At 43.8% G+C, this 20,743-nt stretch overlaps 1 protein-coding gene across 1 annotated transcript in view; it reads right to left on the minus strand.

Moving 5' to 3' along the window:
• Window positions 1-20,743, minus strand: part of ABCA4 (ATP binding cassette subfamily A member 4) — a 109,198-nt gene that overhangs the window by 6,908 nt on the left and 81,547 nt on the right. The window contains exons 33-44 of the mRNA XM_075003286.1: window positions 17,166-17,271; window positions 16,980-17,054; window positions 14,176-14,345; window positions 12,697-12,874; window positions 9,774-9,889; window positions 7,256-7,403; window positions 6,036-6,159; window positions 4,278-4,407; window positions 3,217-3,337; window positions 1,938-2,000; window positions 1,732-1,838; window positions 304-445 (exon numbers count right to left, since the gene is read on the minus strand). Coding sequence (XP_074859387.1) covers window positions 304-445; window positions 1,732-1,838; window positions 1,938-2,000; window positions 3,217-3,337; window positions 4,278-4,407; window positions 6,036-6,159; window positions 7,256-7,403; window positions 9,774-9,889; window positions 12,697-12,874; window positions 14,176-14,345; window positions 16,980-17,054; window positions 17,166-17,271 — 1,480 coding nt within the window. The remainder of the gene's footprint in view (window positions 1-303; window positions 446-1,731; window positions 1,839-1,937; window positions 2,001-3,216; window positions 3,338-4,277; window positions 4,408-6,035; window positions 6,160-7,255; window positions 7,404-9,773; window positions 9,890-12,696; window positions 12,875-14,175; window positions 14,346-16,979; window positions 17,055-17,165; window positions 17,272-20,743) is intronic.

The following is a 20,743-nucleotide window of genomic DNA, read 5'->3' on the forward strand; positions in this document are numbered from 1 at the left end:
GGCTTGCGGGACTTGCATTGCTTGTGGTGTTGGCCCTGGCATTGCAAGGCTCATTTTTAGGAAGCCTTAGTCAGGTTTCTGCACCCTCCCTTTTGCAAGTTCAGTTCTTACCTCCAGGACATTTAGGCAACTGGATTTCTGTGGCATTTATGAACTTAGCTTTCCAAATGACATGAACTACACCCAGAACTTCGAGGCACAGAAAGTCGAGGCACCTTTTAAAATTATTGTCCTGCATATTAGTGGCCCAATCAAAATATTTATCATAGTCAACAAATCTGATGAAGAGGAGACGATTCTTACCCTCTCAATTTCCTCTGCAGGAACCCCTCGCAGGCGTGCATATAGACAGAGGTGTTCCCGTCCTGTGAGGAGGTCATCAATAGCATCAAACTGTGGGCAGTAACCCATATTTTGGTGGACTTCAGAAATTTGGGTCAATATACTGGAGAAAGGAGGAAAAAACAAAAACTGTTGACTATTGAAATGCTAATAGCTGAGGTTGGCCCCGGGGTTCTGTCCCACTTCCCCCACTAACTTGATACACCTAAGGATGGAATAGCAAAATAGATGCCCACAGTAGAAAAGGACACAGCTCCTTCACTAGTGAAACTAGCCTAGATATTAATTTCACAATGTGAGACCTTGCTAAATGCTCAGCTGCAGAGCAGGTGCCTTACTGTGTGATGGCTGCAGTGCCATGAATAAGGTCTATCAACCCTACTAGGGATGCAAAGAAGCAATTTCCTCTCCCCGCCTTTTTTCTGCTGCTATTACATCACGTGTATGTTGACTTTACTGTCTTAAAGTTAGTTCCTATTCAAGCAGCCACTCAGCAAATTGTAATTTGCTAATGATGTTTATTTCTAGATAACAAATCAGGCAGTTTAATCTCAGAGTGTGGCCCTGGGGTGTAGTAAGCAGGAAACAATGCTGACAGTGCCCCTGGGTAGGGAGGAAATGGACCTAGAAGTGAAATTAAACACATTATTTCTTGTGGCCTGAGTTACTGTGGGCTCTGCTGTTTGTGAGTTACCATCTGCAACACGCCATGGGCTGAAGCATTCAACATTCATAAAGAGCTATGGCACTCCATATGGAAAGAAAGACCTCTGTGGCACACTGAAATATTCAAACTGCAGCTCCTAAAATGTCCATTCTTAGCATCATACAAATGCACTTTAAGTAACACAGCTAGAAAGCACCTGATATGGGCCCTAACCCCCCACACATTAGAGGGTGCCAGAGATTGAGCCCTTGTCTGTATCTAAGTATCCCACTACTGCAGAAGCTCAAAAATGGTTGATTTTTGTTGCTTAGTCTCATCTCTCTCAATTATTATGACTTAGTCACAAACCTTCTAATAAAATCAATCACGCAACAAAATATACTCAGTGAGTCCTTATATCAGGCTTGTTCATTTTTTTAGTCTAAACTGTGTTAGGGTTTTGCAAAGCAGGTTGCTGCAAAGACTCAAGCAACAGGAATTAGGAACATCTCAAATACTGCTGCTTCATTTTGATTAATTGATTTGCCTCCGGAGGAACCCCTCTATCTCTATTTGGCCATGTAACAGGTAGAGCCAGGGCAATGGCAGCATGACCTGCTCCGTTGCACCTGCTAAGACTGTTGACACAGGTTGCCAGTGAGCACCAGCTGTAGCAAGGGCTTCTGTGATGCAGAGACATCCATTGGTAAAACTGAAGTGCTGTGATGTTTTAAAAAGCTCACCTGTTGCCAGCCACTACAGCATCTCCAGATGTCACATCTGTGTCCCCAGTCAGCATTTTGAAGGTTGTCGTCTTGCCAGCTCCATTCACTCCCAGGAGACCAAAGCACTATGTTATAAAATGTATCATATTCTTAAGTATTTCCACTTTGAAAATGAATGGGATCATAAAATACAGATTGATCTATGAAGTGTGAGCTAGATCTACCTCTCCTGGACGAACACCAACGCAGAGTCTGTCTACTGCAGGCCTCTGTCCACCTGCATAAATCTAGAATGAGAGAAGAAATAAAAATTCCTATTTCAAGACCTCTACAGCAAAGGGTATCCTCTGAACTTCACAGTTTACTAACGCTGGTATGAGATAACTACAAATGCTTGACAGGAATAAAATATAACTAGAAATTTTTGAAAAAGAACGTGCAAACATTCCACATAGTCAAATATTTGTGGGTTTTTTTTAAGGAGTCATTTTGCCCATAATCATTTTTATCTAACCTACTAATCCAGACCAATGCATTATGGAGGTGCTTCCCAGAATCTTCACTCTAACAAAATGACTCCAATATACCAAGTGAGATATAAGAATAAAGGAGAGTAGAACCAAGGAAAAACACTACTTCCCTTTATAGAGCTACAGCAATTAGATGGTATCTGGATGCTTGCTCCTTAGGCTGGAGCAAGCAGCGGAGAGCATTGTGCACGTGTTTTCAATCTTCAGAGAGAAGATGAGCTAGCTCCACACGGTAGGGCTGGCTACACTGCCATCAGGGTGTGTGATCTCAACACACGTAGAATCCTCGAGCTAGCTTTAATCTAGCTAGCTTGTATACAATCACAGTGAAGTTGGAGCAGCACGGATTCAAATATAGGCTGAATAATTACCCATGATCCAACGTGAGGTTGTACAGCCCAAACTGAAGCCCATGCTACTGTTGCATCATAGCTTGGGTACCCAAGTTAGCCAGATTAAAGCTAGCATGTGTATACCCACACATGCTTCAATCACACACCCTGTCCCTGACTTCAGTACAGACAGACCCTGTGAGAGTTTCCTAGTCTTATTATGTGAAACTAACAGAATAGGAGAAAAGTGGAGACTCGAATTCACAAATGGAAACTGAGCAGCCATGAATAAAGGGCTGGGTGGAGAATCATGGTCTAGGGGAGATGGTAGATCTTGGCTAGGGTTAGATTGCATGCACAAAGGGAAATTTAGTGAATAAGAGTTTGCCTTGGCCATGCTGGACTTTTCTATAGCTAAATCAAAGAATTTGTTTTGATTTCTATGATCTGGGGAAGTAGGAAGGTGAAGGGAGATGAACTTGCTTTAAAAATGTTCACATTTTTACTGGATACATAATATTGGTTTTGAAAATTATACTGTCCACTCAAATGCATTCTTGAAAACTATTCTGTCAGTAGAGTTCATCTCAGATGAGTCTCCAACTAAATCTATCTACATTTTCAAATACTCAAAATATTACCTTTGTCAGTTCTTGTAATTTTAAAATATCTGTTTTGTTTTCTCCATTGATAATTCTTTGTCTTTCCTCTGCAACATCCTCATCTTCATCACTGATAGGCAACTTAGCAGGCTCAGAAAACCTAAAGAAATGCAACAGATTAATTGAAAAAATATGAATTGCCTGGGGTACAATACAATTATAGTAGAGCCTGAAATCATAGATGATTGCCAGAAAATGTGACTAGTCAAAGAGAGAAGACCTTAGTTTTATAATATATTATGTGGGAGACTCTTGGATTTGAAGAGATTTCTTCTTAAAACCTCAAGTACTGTAAACACAGATCTTGGTGGATCAAGGGGGGGTTGCAATGAAATATGGGTATGTTCACTTCTCCATCACTAGTCTGAATCTGACAACTAACTCAGTGCTCAGTCAAACTCTTTTCAATCTGGTGCCCTAGGTACACAGAGCTGAAGGTCTCTTAATGGAAAACTGTCCATGTGAGACTATATTTGCATGAACTGCACCCTTTAAACCCCTTTTGGCAATCACATCAGAGTATGAATTATGCTCTTATCCCTGAAGAAAGTTCCCTTGTGGGTGAGGGGCAGTTTTAAGAAGCAGTGTGGGAAGCTGCTCCTCAGGCTGTAACTTCTGTGCATAAGCAGAGGGCTGCAATCAATAGGACTTCCCAGCCCACACCAGCCATCAGCATTTAAGTCACTCAAAAGCCTTCCATGTTCACTTTGTGGACTAAATACTACAGTTTACCAAATACAATACACTCTTCCTAAAACTCTGAGTCAGAAAAACATTGCTGTTTTAGGAAAGCATATAAGAATGTACTTAAATACCAAGGAAGTAATGAAGTTTGTGGGACTTAAACACATTAAGTGTTTCCCTGAATCAGGGCCCTAGTCAATAAAGATGATGCCAAAATAAAAAGGGCAAATCTCATAAAGCCACCACAAATGTGAGACTCCAGGTGAGAAAAGGCAACACAGTGGATAACTCAGACACTAATTTTGTTAACAAAAACTTTCAATACAAGCTTCTCTCTCCAGCGTTTTTGGACATACCATCTTGTAGGGATTGGATGATGCTGCATAAGGAGATGCAGAGCAAAATATACAACTCCTTCAACTGCCATGGCAACCAGGTTCTTTCCAACAAAATGCCACTGGAATGGATTCAAGACCTGCTTCTCACCTTTGGAATGAAAACGCCAGAAAACAAGATGAAATATAGCCCAAGCACAGCACTGCATCTGAGAACAAAACCCATTAGCGTAATGACTACAGATGTAAAGCTGTAATTTATGCAACCATTACCAGGCAATGTCTGCAGTTTTCCAAGGCCCCCAATAAACACTCTTTGGCTACACTAGGCAAAGTAAATCGACTGTGGATACACAACTTTAGCTACGGCAGTTGCGTAACTAGCATCTATGTATCTGCGCTTGGCTTACCATCCCTACTGAAGGTCGACGGGAGAAACCCTCCCATTGAGCTCCCTTACTCCTCACATCCCACGAGGAGTACAGAGGTTGACTGCGACCCCTGGGAGGTCGATTTTACACCTCCCTACCAGATGCGCAAAACTGAATCCTGGAAGGTTGACCCTGAGCAGGTCAATCTTCTGGCCTAGTGTAGATATAGCCTTATTGAAAACTTAGAATGAAGTTCCAAAGGACCTGACATGTCGGAGTGGAAATGAATCCTGTCCCCATTCATATGAGGCTGATCGCGGATCATATCAGGACACTTGCACAGGATATTCTGGTGGCAGTTTTCTTGAGCAAAAATTAATAAACTTCATGTTGCTATATCACTGCCTTTCCAGAAAGAAGTTTGCTGGCTTGCATGTTTGTTTGTCTGTTTTAATCAAAGGCAGACAGAGCGCTGCATGGGGACATTTAAAGAAATGCAGCCACTTTTAAAATTAGTGTGAGGACCATCAAAATAGCAGACAGCAATGCAACACTGCAGACAAATATCCTAATTTATAACTGACTAGGGCAGTGCTGAGCAACCTGCGGCCCACTGGGGTTCACCTACTGTCTTCTCCCCTCCCCCATGCACCTCTTACACACCAGGGCGCCGGAAACCCATTTCCTGCTGCTCCCTTTCCCTGTCAGCACTTTAGGAGTGCCACAAGTCACCTGATTCGCACCCTAGCCCTGCCCCTCTCCCTCCCTCCCAGATCTGGAAGCCACGACTCAGCAAATCGGCTTTTCATGGTTGTTCAGACTCTGGGAGAGGAGGAAGGAGCGGTGGAGGACAGGGGAGGAGCAATTAGTGTGGGGCTCCAGTACCCCTGTGTGCCAGAGTCATGTAGGGAAGCGGGGGCCTGCTGGGTTGCAGGTGGAACCCCAGTGGGCTGCAGATTGCTGCCCACTCCCTAATTTTGGTTGCCCATTGCTGGTTGACGGGTATCAGGTAGCTCAGAGCAAGGAGAACAATTTCTTTACCCACTGGGTTCAATGCCAGTCTTCAAAGCCATGAAGTCTGGTCGAGAATATTAATGTTTCTGCCTTCCCAAGCCCACTCACTAAGAAAGGGCAGAAAAGGAAAGCAGATCTGACTCCAAGTACATGGGTTCACTTAGGACGCAGGGTGGCTACTGGTACAGGCCACGCCCCACACAGCACTTAAAGTCATATCAGGGCTGAATTTTTGTTCTCACCATTAATGACACACGTACAGACATGAAAAAGTTGGAAAGTTGAGAAACAGCCACTAGTCCTCCCATTGCAACACTTGTATATCTTGGCCCCAGTAGGGACATGCCCAGCACTGGTTTTAAAAACATCCCTTGGCATTACTACAATTACTTACCAAACCTGGCATATATATCTGTCACTGCTTGGTTCATGGCTAGGTCAATGAGTCCACGGCCCAGGCAGAAATGAGGGAAGATTATCAGTATATTTTTCAATGTTTTATTGAATTTCTGCAAAGACTGCAACATACGGAGAAAATATCACACATGTAGTGACACACAAACAACACAGGCCATTTTCTTTAAGAAAACAGTGAAATTAGCCCTCTCTTCTCTGTCATATCAAAGAAATTAGGTCCTCTCTGGTCACAAGATAGAGATAATATGGAGCATCCTTCAGTCTACACACCAAAGATTTGCAAAATAGATCTGAGGGATAAATAGTTTGTAGCAGGAGGACTCTAACAAATGAAAATAAGTTAACAGGGAGTTTTATCTGGGGGAAAAAAGCCAGTAACTAAAGAAATGTTTTCTTTGCCTTCTTTTCACTGAAACATTGCTGTATGTACTATAGGCAATGGGTAATTCTGGGTCCATCCACTATAAACTTGCAAAGGAACACAAATAGAAAGATTCTTGCTCACTGGTTCTGATGTCTTTAAGCCAGGAGTGTAACTATAGATGATGGTCACAATGTGGGAAACAATCAATCTCAGGATTAATATAACATTGGTCTGTTGCATCCCAGACCAAGCAGCACTGGATTGTATTGTCATGTTATCACAGCAGGAAGTTGTAAAGGAGCATGCAATTCTTGAAAATACACTGAAGAATGACCTTGCCAGAGGGCATGATAAAGCTGGCACTTGAAATCACGAAGCCAGCTGAGCTAAAACTGACATCTCTTCTAGGCCCAGCAAAAACACTATCACCACATGTACCACTGAGGAAGACGCTGTCTCCTGGCAGTGGCACAATTTGGATTTGTTCTCAGTGATCAAAAGCACATCACTGTCACTCCTTTGTGTTTGCAGCTGATAGCCCAGAGAGTCAACTGTACCATGTGTACCCATAAAAAAAGGGAAGAAGGACTCTTTCGAAGATGGGGTATACTTTCAAAAGAGGGTTTTCTTCTTTCTAATTAGAAATTAGAATATGCAAATGAGGTGCCAGATATGCAAATCTGTGCCTCGTTTGCATTTTTGATTGCCCTCATTTGCATACCTTTTGACACAGCCATAGTGGTCAGCTGGAACACCTTACAATGCAATATGCTGTCTTGACACAAGGCTCTGTCTAAAATCAAGGTCTCTGAAAAAAGCAAAGCAATGCTTACCAGGTTATTTTCAAACAATTCCAGGATAAATGTAATGGCACTGCTGTTGATACCAATGAAGAGATTAAAACAAGACAATGCAACATAGGCAGTGCTAGAGACGCTGAAAAGGCAGGATGCTGGGTACATCATAGGAATTACTGCCCACCTGTGTGAAAGACAGAAACGGAATTCTGAGCATTCCCTATAGTTTATTAGAGATGTAAGTATCAGAGCGGTAGCTGTGTTAGTCTGCATCTTCGAGAACAAGAAGAAGTCGGGTGGCACCTTATAGACTAAGAGATATTTTGGAACATAAGCTTTCATGGGCAAAGACCTGCTCCTTGGGCACAAAAAGGTTGCAGACCACTGCTCTCTGCTGGCAGGACAGCATCTCTTGCCAGCATAATTAATCCCGTGCCCCAAAAGGCACTAGCCAGTCGATGGGAGAAATTCTGCTGTTGACAGAGCATTGTCTGTGCAAGGAGATCTCCTGGCATAACTCAGGGATATGGATTTTTCACCCCCCAAGTAAGACAGTTATATTGGTATGGGTCTGTAGTCTAGACCTGGTCCCAGAGCTGAGAGTACCCAAAGAAGAGTCCGGGGTACATCTCACAGCACAACAAAAGTATGCTTCCTGAACATAGTGATAATGTTTGGCAGTGACAACAGTAATTGCTCCAAACTGTGTCATACACTCCTGATATGCACAAACAGGGGCCTAAGTAAATGACAGCTACTTTGTTAACAGCTTCACAATTTGCTGCTAAAAGAAAATCACAAGATGATACAGTGAGGATAGTGCACTAGGCTCCTGCCTTTGGAGACATATTTAAAACCTGGCAATGGTGACAAGTGGAAGTTTAAAATGACTCATGTGATGCTTGTTTGGCAAGATCTGTACATTTTTACAAATGTTTTTACAATAATGGAAACACTCTTCTTTTAACACCCTGCATGCTTATGCCTACAAAACTCCACTGGCTAGTCTGATTGAATGCTTTTAGATGTCCCTTCAGGAGTTCCTTAAGAGTGACCACACCTCTTAGCCATTGCCCTATTGTACCCTTGAAAAAGCATGTAAAGTGACTTGAAATAAAACAGTAGCCGTCACTTTATAGCATTTTTCATCTTCAGATACTTTGCAGACACTGAATGATGCTCTGCAGTTCTGTAGTGCCTTCCCTCCAAAGTACTTGACAAACTTTACTGGTGACTTATATAAAGAAAAGGCAAAATTGGATGTGTGCCTATTCTAGACTTCTTTGTAGTGTATAAAGAGGGCCTGGAAGGCTCTGTTTGAAAATAAAAGGCTGCTTGTTTTTTCACTTTAGTAATTCAGAGCTTGTCTGATCTATTTTATCTAGAGGACACTGGGCAGCTGCAGAACTAGTAGGATTGTGATGTTAAAAGTTAACCCTGACTGACAGAGGGAAAATGAATTTTATTCAGTCTGTAAAATCACATTCTTGCCAAAGCTTATTTAATTGATTTGCTTAAATGACTGGAAGAAATGCTCTGTTTGTTAAAGAGAAAGGACATGCCACCCCTTCAGCTAAAGCTGAAAAAATTAATACTAAACATTTAAGATGGCCAATGAGCCCCTTGGCTAAACCCCAGAAAACAAGATCAAGTACGTCTGCCATTTCTAGAGTTAAAAATAAACAAAATATATGTTTTATTTATAATAAAAACACAACATTTAGCTCTTCTTTGCCTTCAGAAAGTAGAACAGCTCACAAATCCTATTTCACCTTTAAAATTTTTAACTCCTCTGTGAGGTAGGTAAACATTAGTACAGCACACCCATTTCTCAGCATATGGCAGAGTTAGGGAACAGAATCCTTGTGTCACTTACAATGGTAGGCTTTCTGTGTCTCTTTAATATCTAGCTCTTACATGGTTTTTTTTCATCCATAGACCTCAAAGCACTTTACAAAGGAGAGTCAATTGTAATTGTGCATTTTACAGATAGATAAACCTATGCACAGAGAGATGAGACATTCACCAATTCACCCTAGTGAAAAAATATCCAGTGTACCTGTATTGCTTTAGTACCAGTTCAGTACTCTGCCTACTAGGCTATAATGCCTCCTTTGCTTTACGCACAGGGCCTGACATAATGGAGCCCCAGTTCAGATGGGGACTTTTGCGCCCCACTGTAAAATAGTGACTATTACTAATACATTCCCCATAAAAAATTCCTTTCTTCCACAGTCTGTTCATCCCAATTAGCTAGCTAGTTAATTCTCTACCCTCTGAGATAGTAAATAAATATAATGGCCTGACTTTACAGATGGGGAAACTGAGGCAGGGGCTGGGAGTCTTGCTCACAGCCATACAAGTGAGTTACTGCTGGAGCCCTACTGTGAGTTATTGTCCCTGTTCCCAGTGCTCTGTTGCTAAAACTAGATTCCACCTCTTTAAAGCTACACATCGCTCACTACCAAGCTTAGCAACCTGAAAGTTGTTTCTAACATGAAAATAAAGGCCTGTTTAATGGACTCTGTGTGAACAAATTGCCTGGAAGACTTACCCATATAGAAGCAGCAATGCAATAAGCACAGGGAGATTGCTTGGAGAAGTGTATGCTTTCTTTTCAAATCCAATGAATATACCCACAACCATACCAGCGCTCACGGTGTAATTCACCTGTCACAGCAAAAAAAGGTGTGTGATTTGAGAGCCATGTAGAGCTGCAAACAGTCCCAGACTACTGGTCTGCTCCAAAATGGTTGTAAATGGAGGGGAGGGGCATCAGAAATCACAGGGCAGATGATGCTTTTATCTGGCAGCCCATCAGAAGGGGAAGCATGTAAGTGAGGCAGGCAGCATACCTCAGAGATACACAGCGCCTCCTCCCCAGTTACCAAGGCCTTGGTGTGTGGGGAGGAGAAGCAACAGCTCTTTCTGTGGGCATGTTTACGTTATAGAGTTAGGTTGACTTAATTTGCCTTACCACCACTGAAATCAATAAGTCAGCTCTGTCCCTCGTTGTGTCCACACTAAGCTCCTTCTGTCATCAATGTGCACCCTCACCAGGAGCACCTGCACTGTCTGAAGTGGGGCACCAGAGGGCAGTGACAGTGGGAGCCCAGCTGCTCTATATAGTAAGGTCAGCATGATGTCCATGCAGACACTGTGTTGTTTAGAATGGATCTTCTGTTGCTGCCTTTGACAGCCAGGCAGCCGGACTCCAGCTGTAATCCCCAGGGCTGGGTAGACCAGGTCTGAGAGACCCTCAGTCAGACTCCTGAGCTCATGTCCATGTTTTAACAGTGACACAATATAACCCAACGTAAGGTTCATGAATTCCTCGGGATCCCCTAACAATCCCTTCCTTGGTTTCCCTATTTTTCCGGGGCACTAAGTTTGTCCAGAGCAGTGGTGATGTCTTGCCATGTGGGTCACAGCAGACATCAAACTGAACTCCAGCGATTTGTATTTCCAGCCTGGGCTGGCAGGATGAGGACTGCAAACTCTAACACATATAACAGATGCATATAGGTAAGGAACTGGGGCAACAAACATGAATACTTTCGATTAAGGAACAACTCTTGTTGGCTTCACTCCACTCGTTTGAACTGCCACTATACACAGACAGGAGGATAAAGTGACTGCAGGCTCAGCCCTCCACTGCCCAGTATTTACTTTTATTACTTAGTAATAGTGTACGATGGGAACGATTAGATGTTCAGTAGGCACAGGGGAAGGCATTTTGATAGCATAAGCAGCACTGGCTAGTACATCTGGAACATTCTTCCAAGTGCTATGACAAACAGTTCTACTCACAATGATTTTAAAAGCCGTTGGAAGTCTAGTACGACTGCCTCTTGCAGTATGAAATCCAGTCTTTCCCCCTTATATAGGGTGACTGTATCTCCCTCAGCCAAATACGGGACATGGAGAATGATCCCCGTCCTGGCCAAAACGGGACAGACGGTCACCCTATGTGGGGTGCTGGGAACAGGGCTGCCACCCCACCTGCCAAGCTCCTGGCTTCCCCTAGCTGTGGGTGGCAGCCCACACCACTACACAGGTCCGGCTCCCAGCTGGGGAAAGCTGGAAGGCTCCGGCTCCAACCCTAACCCCACTGTGACCACAGTTCACTCTCCTGGCTCAAACCCCCTCTGGCTCCAGTCCCCCCAAGCTCCAGCTCCAGCAGCCCCGCTCCAACCCTGGCTCCCACTTCAATCCTCCCAGCCCAGACTCCTGCTCCAACCTCTGCAGCTCTGGCTCCAATCCCAGCAGCCCTGACCCCTGCTCCAAACCCCCTGCCCAGGCCCCAGATCCAACCCCACTGAAGCCCCAGTTCAACCCCCAGGGCTCCAGCCCCAACCCCCGTGGCCCCATTCCACCCCTGGGCTCCCACTCCAACCCCCGCAGTCCCACCTCAGCTCCAGCTCCCACTGGGGGAAGCTGAGCAGCAGCTGAGCTGCTGGGCAGTCTGGCTCCTGGCTCCCTCAGCTGTGGGAAGCCCGTGACCCACTGTGAAATATGATGCAATCAGCCCCTTTTGCAAAATAAATCAGGGCACCAGAATAGTGCCCAAAAGATGGGGCTGTACCACCAAAAACAGGATGGATGTTCACCCTATCCTTATATACTAATTTACAGCCCTCTGCACTTCCTGTGGGCTCCTTGCTGACACATCTCATCCCCCTTTGCCCGCTGAGGATCTCTTCAATGAATTGTTTTACATCCCTGTGGACCCACTTTACATAGATTAGAGGGGTTGGGACAGGGCCCCTTCTGGAGCCAGTTATCACTTTGCCTTAAGCCCAATTCACTTTTACAAATTGGATCCACCCAGCTGTGTTGCTTGGGGATGTAAAAAAATTCACACCCTGTTTGCTGCAAGTTAAGTTGCCCTTAACCCCCTGATGTAGACACAGCTAGACTGACGGAAGAATCCTTCCAATGACCTACCATTTCTTGGGGAGCTGGCCTAAACTACATCAATGGAAAACACTCTTCCATCAGTGTTAGAAGCAGCTACGCTATGGTACTAGTGGCACAGCTGCGGCACTATCTGTGCTGCTGTTTCATAGACATGGCCTAAATCAGTCAGAGGAGTTGTTCTCTCTGGGCCTGGGAGGAGAAAGCCAGACTCTCGGTGCAGCTCTGAAATAGCCCAGGTTACTACTTTATTCTGTGGTGGAAAAGTACAATTTAATGGTATGTACAGCAATATACAACTGCATAGCCTGGAAGTCCATGAGGTAACATCAATTCCAGCTTCATCTGCTGAAGAATGAACCATGCATCGGACTGGATTTAGTCATTTAAAATGAATTAGAGACCAGTAAGGTGCTTAGTATGAGGTCCCAGGTACTACTTCTGAGAAATGAACAGCTTGCTGTGCTTGGGATTTACCTCACTAACCAGGTCTACGCGTTCAAGCTAAGCCAAACGCAGGAATAGCTGGAGGCAAAGAGCTCCAACTAGAAGTTACTCACAATGTCCCAAAGAAAATTGGTGAGCCAGTAAACAGCCGGGCTAACACCACTGACAAACTGGAGGTGCTTGGCTTTCGTCACCCGTTCTTGGATGAGATACAAAACAAAACTGGCGGGGATGAAAGACATGGCAAAAATCACACAGATGGCAACCACAGCATCCACTGAAGTGGTCAGCCTGCAACAAAGCAGAGGGAGGGAGGGACCTTTAGAGTAAGAGTGAAAGTAAGACAGAATAGTCACAGAGAGGTGGCTGTGCTAGTCTGTATCTTCACAAAACAAACCAGCAGCCCTGTAGCACTTCACACACTAACAAAACGACTCGTTCGGTGATGAGCTTTCATGGGGTAGACTCACTGCTTCAGATCTGGAAATCATGCCCAAGAAAGAAGGCCGCTAGAGAGCACTGAGACAGCATGAGCAGCTACAACCAAAACTAGCTGACACTCTGAGGAAAGCTGACAGGCAGTTCTAATATCCAGCTGTCACAAGGGTATTGTGTAAGTCAAGGTGAGCAAACATTTTACATCGGGCCCCACTTTTCGTCCCTGCAATTACACCCGTCTAACATAATCCAAACTGCTGTGGAAATATCAGTTATGTTCATATGTAAAAACCTTTCGGCGTGTGCAAGAAAGTAAGTGTAGAATGTAAAAACTTAACTGATTTGTACGTAAATATGACTATACGTACATAAAAACAGTGACATAATTCAACATTTTTAACGAGATGGATGAGCCTGAGACCCAGCAGCCAATCATGCTGCGCCCTCCTTATGAAATGTCACATCCTGCCACGAGGGGCCACCCCTTCTCTTTGCTCACTCCAGGATGTTGGGAACTTGTAAGTATATCCCATGGTCTTAAGGTCAGGGTTGTGACTAACAAGCACACATACACACAGAGCGGCATGCAGTTCCCTGCACCTGTACCATCACTCACACAACAGGTGCAGCCTGACAGAAACATTCAGCAATATGGGTTAATAAAAAGCCTGATGCAAGGACTATGCACAGCTGTGAAAACGCCATGATGTGTGATGAGCTCCTTGGGCCAAAACCTATGTTAGACTGCATGGCTGGTACAGCACCAAGTACCTGTGGGCACCAGAGAGCCAAATTATGATGCCTTTTTGATACACGGCACAGGCAGGTGCATGCCCACACCCATAGTTATGTTACCAGTGAAGATAGCCTATAGGTGGCATGGGAGAGCCTCACTGCAAGGATCTCACAAGCTAGCCTCACAGGCAAGGAACACAAAGGAGATTTTATACCTAATTTCTGACTATGACAACACTGAATGAGAGGTGCCCCACTGCAAATGGCACCTAAAATATATGCCCTTAAATAAACTATACCACTCAAGCTTCAATTTGGTGTTTGAACTCTTGACAAGGTGGGGGGTAGGGAGGAGGAAGCTGAATGGAGAAGGTGAGAAATAAATGTGTGAAAGAATCTGGGGAAACTACCGCACTTACACGGTGACTTCTGAGAGCTGCTCCTTGGTGAGGTTCAGAGGATGGTTAATGGCAGTGATCCCATACTCCTCAGGAGCTTGGCCTTTCGGCAGATTGGCTCTCAGGATTGCATTGTTGGCGACGTTGAGAAAGCTTACCATGGCGTGCCAGCCTTTATTGTTAAACCACACCTGTGAGAGCCAGAAAGCCAAAGTGTATTAAGCAGGCTGCACTCTTATTCCAGAGTGGCAGTAGGCCACATGGCTCCCTTTTGTTTATTTCTCCCATGGGAAATATCAGCAGGCATGTACATAGCTCTCAGGGGTTGTTAGATAGCTGAAGGGACCCAACACAGGGAGTCCATGCGTTGTATTTTACAAAGATCATTCCAAAACACTACAGTGGTCTGAAAAAGCTTTCCAACAACGTGGCAAGCGTTTTACAAGGTCAGCTTTCAAAGACTTGAAAGACATCCTTCAAGCAGTGTATAGGATGGCAACAGGATAACAAAAAACACAATAGAAAACTACCACATTAAACATAACTTCACACACATCAGTATGCCCACTGTAATTACTTATAGGGCTTGTCTACACTAGCTCCCTACTTTGAAGGGAGGATGGTAAGTAGGATGTTGGGAGTTTATTAATGAAGTGCTGCGGTGCATGTGCAGCACTTCATTAAGCAAATTCCCGCCTGTGGCAACTTCAAAGTGTTAAACATCAAAGTGCCAGCTTGCATCTAGCATGGCTCACCCACCGGTACTTGGAAGTGCCTGGGGTACTTCGAAGTCCCTTTACTCCTCAAAACATGCACCGCAGCACTTCATTAATGAACTCCCAACACCCTACTTATCGTGCTCCCTTCAAAGTAGGGAGCTAGTGTAGACAAGCCCATAAGAAGTAGACATTACAGAGTCAACGTGGGTCAGGTAATATCTTTTATTTTGACCAGCTTTGTTGGCGAGAGAGAGAAGACTTTGAGCTTACACAGAGCACTTCTTCAGATCTGGGAAACTTACTCAGAGCAGTGGCGTTGGAAGAATTTACATAGTGGGGAGGCTGAAAATCAATGAATAAAACTGCAAACCCTGCATATGTTGGAAACCACTTCACATAAAGGGGTGCTGATGCCACACCTCCAAAACACCAATTTCCAGTATCCCTGACTCCGGGCACATCTACGTTTACTATGCAGCAGCAGCAGCACAACATGGCTACGTCTACACGTGCACGCTACATGGAAATAGCTTATTTCGATGTAGCAACATCGAAATAGTCTATTTCGATGAATAACATCTACACGTCCCCCAGGGCTGGCAACGTCGACGTTCAACTTCGACGTTGGGCAGCACCACATCGAAATAGGCGCTGCGAGGGAACGTCTACACGCCAAAGTAGCACACATCGAAATAAGGGTGCCAGGGACAGCTGCAGACAGGGTCACAGGGTGGACTCAACAGCAAGCCGCTCCCTTAAAGGGCCCCTCCCAGACACTAAACAACACAAGATCCACAGAGCCAACAACTGGTTGCAGACCCTGTGCATGCAGCATGGATTCCCCAGCTGCCGCAGCAGCAGCCAGAAGCCCTGGGCTAAGGGCTGCTGCAAGTGGTGACCATAAAGCCCCACAGGGGCTGGAGAGAGAGCGTCTCTCAACCCCTCAGCTGATGGCCGCCATGGCAGACCCCGCTATTTCGATGTTGCGGGACGTGGATCGTCTACACGTGCCCTACTTCGACGTTCAACTTCGAAGTAGGGCACTATTCCCATCCCCTCATGGGGTTAGCGACTTCGACGTCTCGCCGCCTAACGTCGATTTCAACTTCGAAATAGCGCCCAACACGTGTAGCCGTGACGGGCGCTATTTCGAAGTTGGCACTGCTACTTTGAAGTAGCGTGCACGTGTAGACGCGGCCCATATGTGGTAAAGATGCTCTAGGACAATGGGAGAGAGCTCTGCTATCAGTATAAAAAGACTCCACTCTGAACGGCAGAAGCTATGCTGGCAGGGAAAACGACAAGACATTGGGCATGCTAGCACTGGTGAAATTTACATCTGTGGGGTGCAAGGAGAGTGGAATATTCATAGCCTCGGAGTGTCACAGGTCAGATCCATACTATGGGGGGAGGAAAATCAATTTAAGATATGTAATTCCTGATATGTGAATTGTGTAGCTGGAGTCAACATATCCTAAATCTATTTTTCCTGCCATCCTTATAGCAGGAGGCTGATGGGAGGAACTCTCCCATCCACTTCCCTTACTCCTTCTGTTTGTGAGGAGTGCTGGGGTGGATGGTGGAGCCCTGGTATTTTGATTTAGCAGGGCCCCACTAGCCACCCTAAACTGTACCTGGGCAGATTGATTCCCAACACACTGATCTTTCAGTAAGTATAGATGCACCCACACCATAATTCAAGGTGGGTCAGTTTGTTAAGCTTCAGTAGTTAGCAGTATTTCAGGGCACTATTCAAGGTGAAGTGGTCCTTGGAAATGTGTTAACTATTTATGCTAAACAACCTTTTTCAGCTTGTATTTAGTGGCAACCCTCTGAATAAACACAGTTTGCAGACCTGAATAAGAGCTCTGTAAAAGCTTAACAGCTTGTCTTTCTTAGCAACAGAAGCTGATCCAATAAAAATATATATGTATTACCTCACCCATCTGGTCTCTCTAAGATCCAGGGAGTGACATAACTACAATAATGCAAACAAGAAACAGACAACATTTAAACTCTCTTATTAGCTAAGGGCAACAATATTCTTAGAGATTGGAATCTGGCTGTGAAACAGCAGTGTGCTTCCAGACTATCCTTTCCACAAACCTTAATGCTGTCTTCAGTTTCCATGTATTTAAGGAACTTAGACATTTCTTTAGCAACAGACATCGAGGCTTGACCCTAAAAGTCAAGAAAACAAAGTCTAAAATCAGCCAGAAGAAGGGGATTTTTGTGTTACACATTTACAACATGTGTACTTTTTTGATAAACAGATAAAACATTCCTGCTTACCCCTGTTATATTCATCATTTGGCCAATATCTCTCAAAAAATCAACAATTTGCTCTCCAGTGACCTGAAGGACTGGGAGTTTTCCTCCAATGGAAATGCCTCCATACCTAGCAGAAGAGCACATTCGTATCAATGACACATACTATAGAAACAAATCTCTCTAGCTAATAGATATACTGAAAGCTGCCTTAGTGAATGTTTGCTTTAGATACATATCAATTTATGTGCAACGGACTATGTAGCTCTTGCAGGTTTTGCAAGTAATAAAACTATATTGATATTAGTGCCATGGAATTATGTTTACACATACAGTTAGAAAAAATAGTGATTTGGACCTGGTGAAATCTACACATCAAAACAATTCAGATCACTTGATCATTTCAGTTCTGGCTCCTTCCCATTTCTTAGCTACAACCACCCAAGTGCACGCATACCTGAAAGCACCTGATTACCTACTGTTTTCTTAACCCCTCCCAGTGCAAGGGAATAAAATCATAGAATACTAGAAGTGGAAGGGACTCACAGAAGGACCAAGCAGTCTCTTATATCCCTGTTAGATATTTATCTAACCCAGTGTTTCCCAAACTGTGGTCCATGGAATGTGGGTGTTCTGTACAATGTGAATAGGTGTTCCGTGGAAAATTTTTGATGCTAGTGATATTTTTCCTTCTAATATATTAAATATGAAATTACGTGTGTATCAAAAATACTAAGGCATTTGAATAGTGTTTACATTGCAAGTATATTCTTATTTACAACAAATTCATAATGGTATAGTTCTTATTACGCAACTCATGCCAAAACAATTAGTCAGTTTGGAGGGTTTCAGCACAAGTTGTGTTCCTAATATTAAGTAGATTTGTGACCAAAAGATGCAAAAACACTTTTCCCATTAAAAAAACTGTCAAATGTTACTTTTTATTTTCCAGTAGTTTTCTGTAAAAGTAACACATTTATAAAAACATTAAATTTAAAAATATTTTCCATACCTAATTTGTTTTGCATTTCTTTTTCACAAAAATGTTTTTTAAACTTTAAGGAAGACTGTCCTTTTTTTTGAACAAGATTATCCTTTCTATTTTTGTACATAAAACTACACTAACCATCCTTCTTTTGGCTGTTATATTGATGTTTTGTTTGGGTTTGGACTTAATTTTTATAATTAATTATAGAGTTGCTAACTGCCCTCCTATCAGAAGGACATTAATTGTTCATTCAGATGATTTTCTGTTTGGTTTTTTTATTTTTTTGGTCTTTGTAAAATAAAAGACATTTAAAAAACTAACTCTTTTAAATAAACTTTTGAGCATTACGTGCGGCAGTTTTTGGTCTGAACACCTCTCCACCCCACCCCCTGATCAGCATGTAGGTGTTCCATCAACATATTCCAAGCCCAAAAGTGTTCTGTGGCCAAATTATTTTGGGAATCGCTGAAAACCAGTTCTTAAATATCTCCAGTGCTGGAGAGTCTACCATCATTCGAGGCAATTTATTCCAGCAATTAAAAATTAACAATTAGAAAATTTTTCCTAATAGCCAATTTAAACCTTCCTTGCTGCAATTTAAGCCCACTGCTTCTAATCCTATTTTCAGAGGCTAAAGAGAATATTTTTTTCCCTCCTCCTTGTAACACCCTTTTAGGTACTTGACAGCTGCTATCATGTGCCCTCTCAGTCTTCTCTTTTCCAAACTAAACAAACTCAGTTCTTTTAATCTGATCTCATACATCATACTTCTAGACATTTAGTCATTTTAGTTGCTCTTCTCTGGACCCTTTCCAATTCCTCCACATCTTTCCTAAAATGTGGGGTCTAGAACTAGACACAGTACTCCAGGTGAGGTCTAATCAATGCAGAATAAAGCGGAAGAATTACTTATGTCTTACCCAAAACACTCCTGTTAATACATCCCAGAATCACATTTGCTGTTTTGCAACAGCATTACACCATTGACTCATACTCAGCTTATGGTCCACTCTGACCCCCTAGATCTCTTTCTGCAGTACTCCTTCCTAGGGTGTCACTTCCCACTTTGTATGTATGAAACTGATTGTTCCTCCCTAAGTGCATAATGAGGTGTTAGTGAGAACATGGGAACACAGTGAATGTTCCTTCTTCCAAGAAAGTGGGTTTTACCCAGAAAAGCCCTGGCCGAATACATTTATTAGTCTCTACGGTGCCACAGGAGCGCTTGTTATTTGTGAAGCTACAGACTAACATGGCTACCTCTCTGAGACAGTAAGTCATACATGAGACTGCAGTAGGCCAGGAAGAAGGAGGCATCTAGAAACGCTGATGGCAGCCAATACTTCATAACAAATAGTTACAAAATATATTATAGTTAGCTGGTCCATGTCTGGGGTAGAAGCTTTTGAATTCAACTTCATAAAAGGCACTGTCTCCATGACAGCAGACATTCATAAAGGAGAAGTCATGCGAAGGAAGACAGTTCTCTAACTGCTATGGGAATAAAATGATCGGTAATTTGTGAAGGCTGTATGTGAGCTTTGGAAATGGGATAAAAAGTGTTCATTTTTGTAAGGCTTGTTTCCTCAAGCTGAAAGGACAAGATAATGATCTGACAAAGCGGCTCTTTGCCCACAAAAGCTTATGCTCCAAAAAACCTGTTAGTCTATAAGGTGGCACAGGAGTGCTCGTTGTTTTTTGCAGATACAGACTAACATGGCTACCCCTCTGATTCAAGGTGACTTTTTCCAAACAGAATCAACATTGTAAATCATCAGAAGGAAACTGTAAAAATCCAAGATTGTCGTCTCCTAAATCTTTGGGCTCTGATTTTAGACCTAGCTATTCTTACCTAAGCAAAACCACAACTGTAAAACAATCAGAGAGGTAGCCGTGTTAGTTTGTATCTTCGAGAACAAGAAGTAGTCCTGTGGCACCTTATCTGTTAGTCTACAAGGCGCCAGAAGACTTCTTGTTGAACAGTAAAACTAATGGCCAGTAATGTAAGTGACAATTAAACTGCATCAAGGAGCAGCTCTTGCTTACCCCACTCATCATGCAAAATTGAGAAACCAGACTTTTGTGCAGGAGATTCAATGCCTGGGCTGCTGTCAGTGGAATTGCGGAAGGGTAGGGCTGGAAGGAACCCTGAAAGGTCACCTAGCGGCACACTGCCACCCTGAAAACCTTCCCACTTCTGGAGACAGGGCCAAGTCAATCAGATCATCCTGATGGACATTTGTCTAACGCAGGGGTGGGGAACCCTTATTGGGATGGGTGCCACTGAGACTCGCAGACAAATCAGTCAGGGGACACATAAATGTGAAAAGCCAAAAAATCCACCTCACTGATGTGGCCCTCGACTGAGACACCTCACCCGCCCCTCATGCTCCAGCACCACAGGCAGGAGAATAGAGAAGTGGGGACTGAGGTTCAGGGCTTCCCCCCATGCCATAGTAACTCTTCAGGGGGCCCAGGGTAGAGCCAAAAATGCGGGGTTGGAGATTCAGTGTGAGGGATGGCGCTGCTGGGGAGCAAGAGTGGGGTCTGGGCGGGAGGGTGCAGTAATGGGCTGGGGGTGGGGGATGGGTGGGATGGAGGGTGCAGGAGTGGA

Source organism: Carettochelys insculpta, chromosome 9, assembly GCF_033958435.1.
Source record: "Carettochelys insculpta isolate YL-2023 chromosome 9, ASM3395843v1, whole genome shotgun sequence".
Classification (NCBI taxonomy): Eukaryota; Metazoa; Chordata; order Testudines; family Carettochelyidae; genus Carettochelys; species Carettochelys insculpta.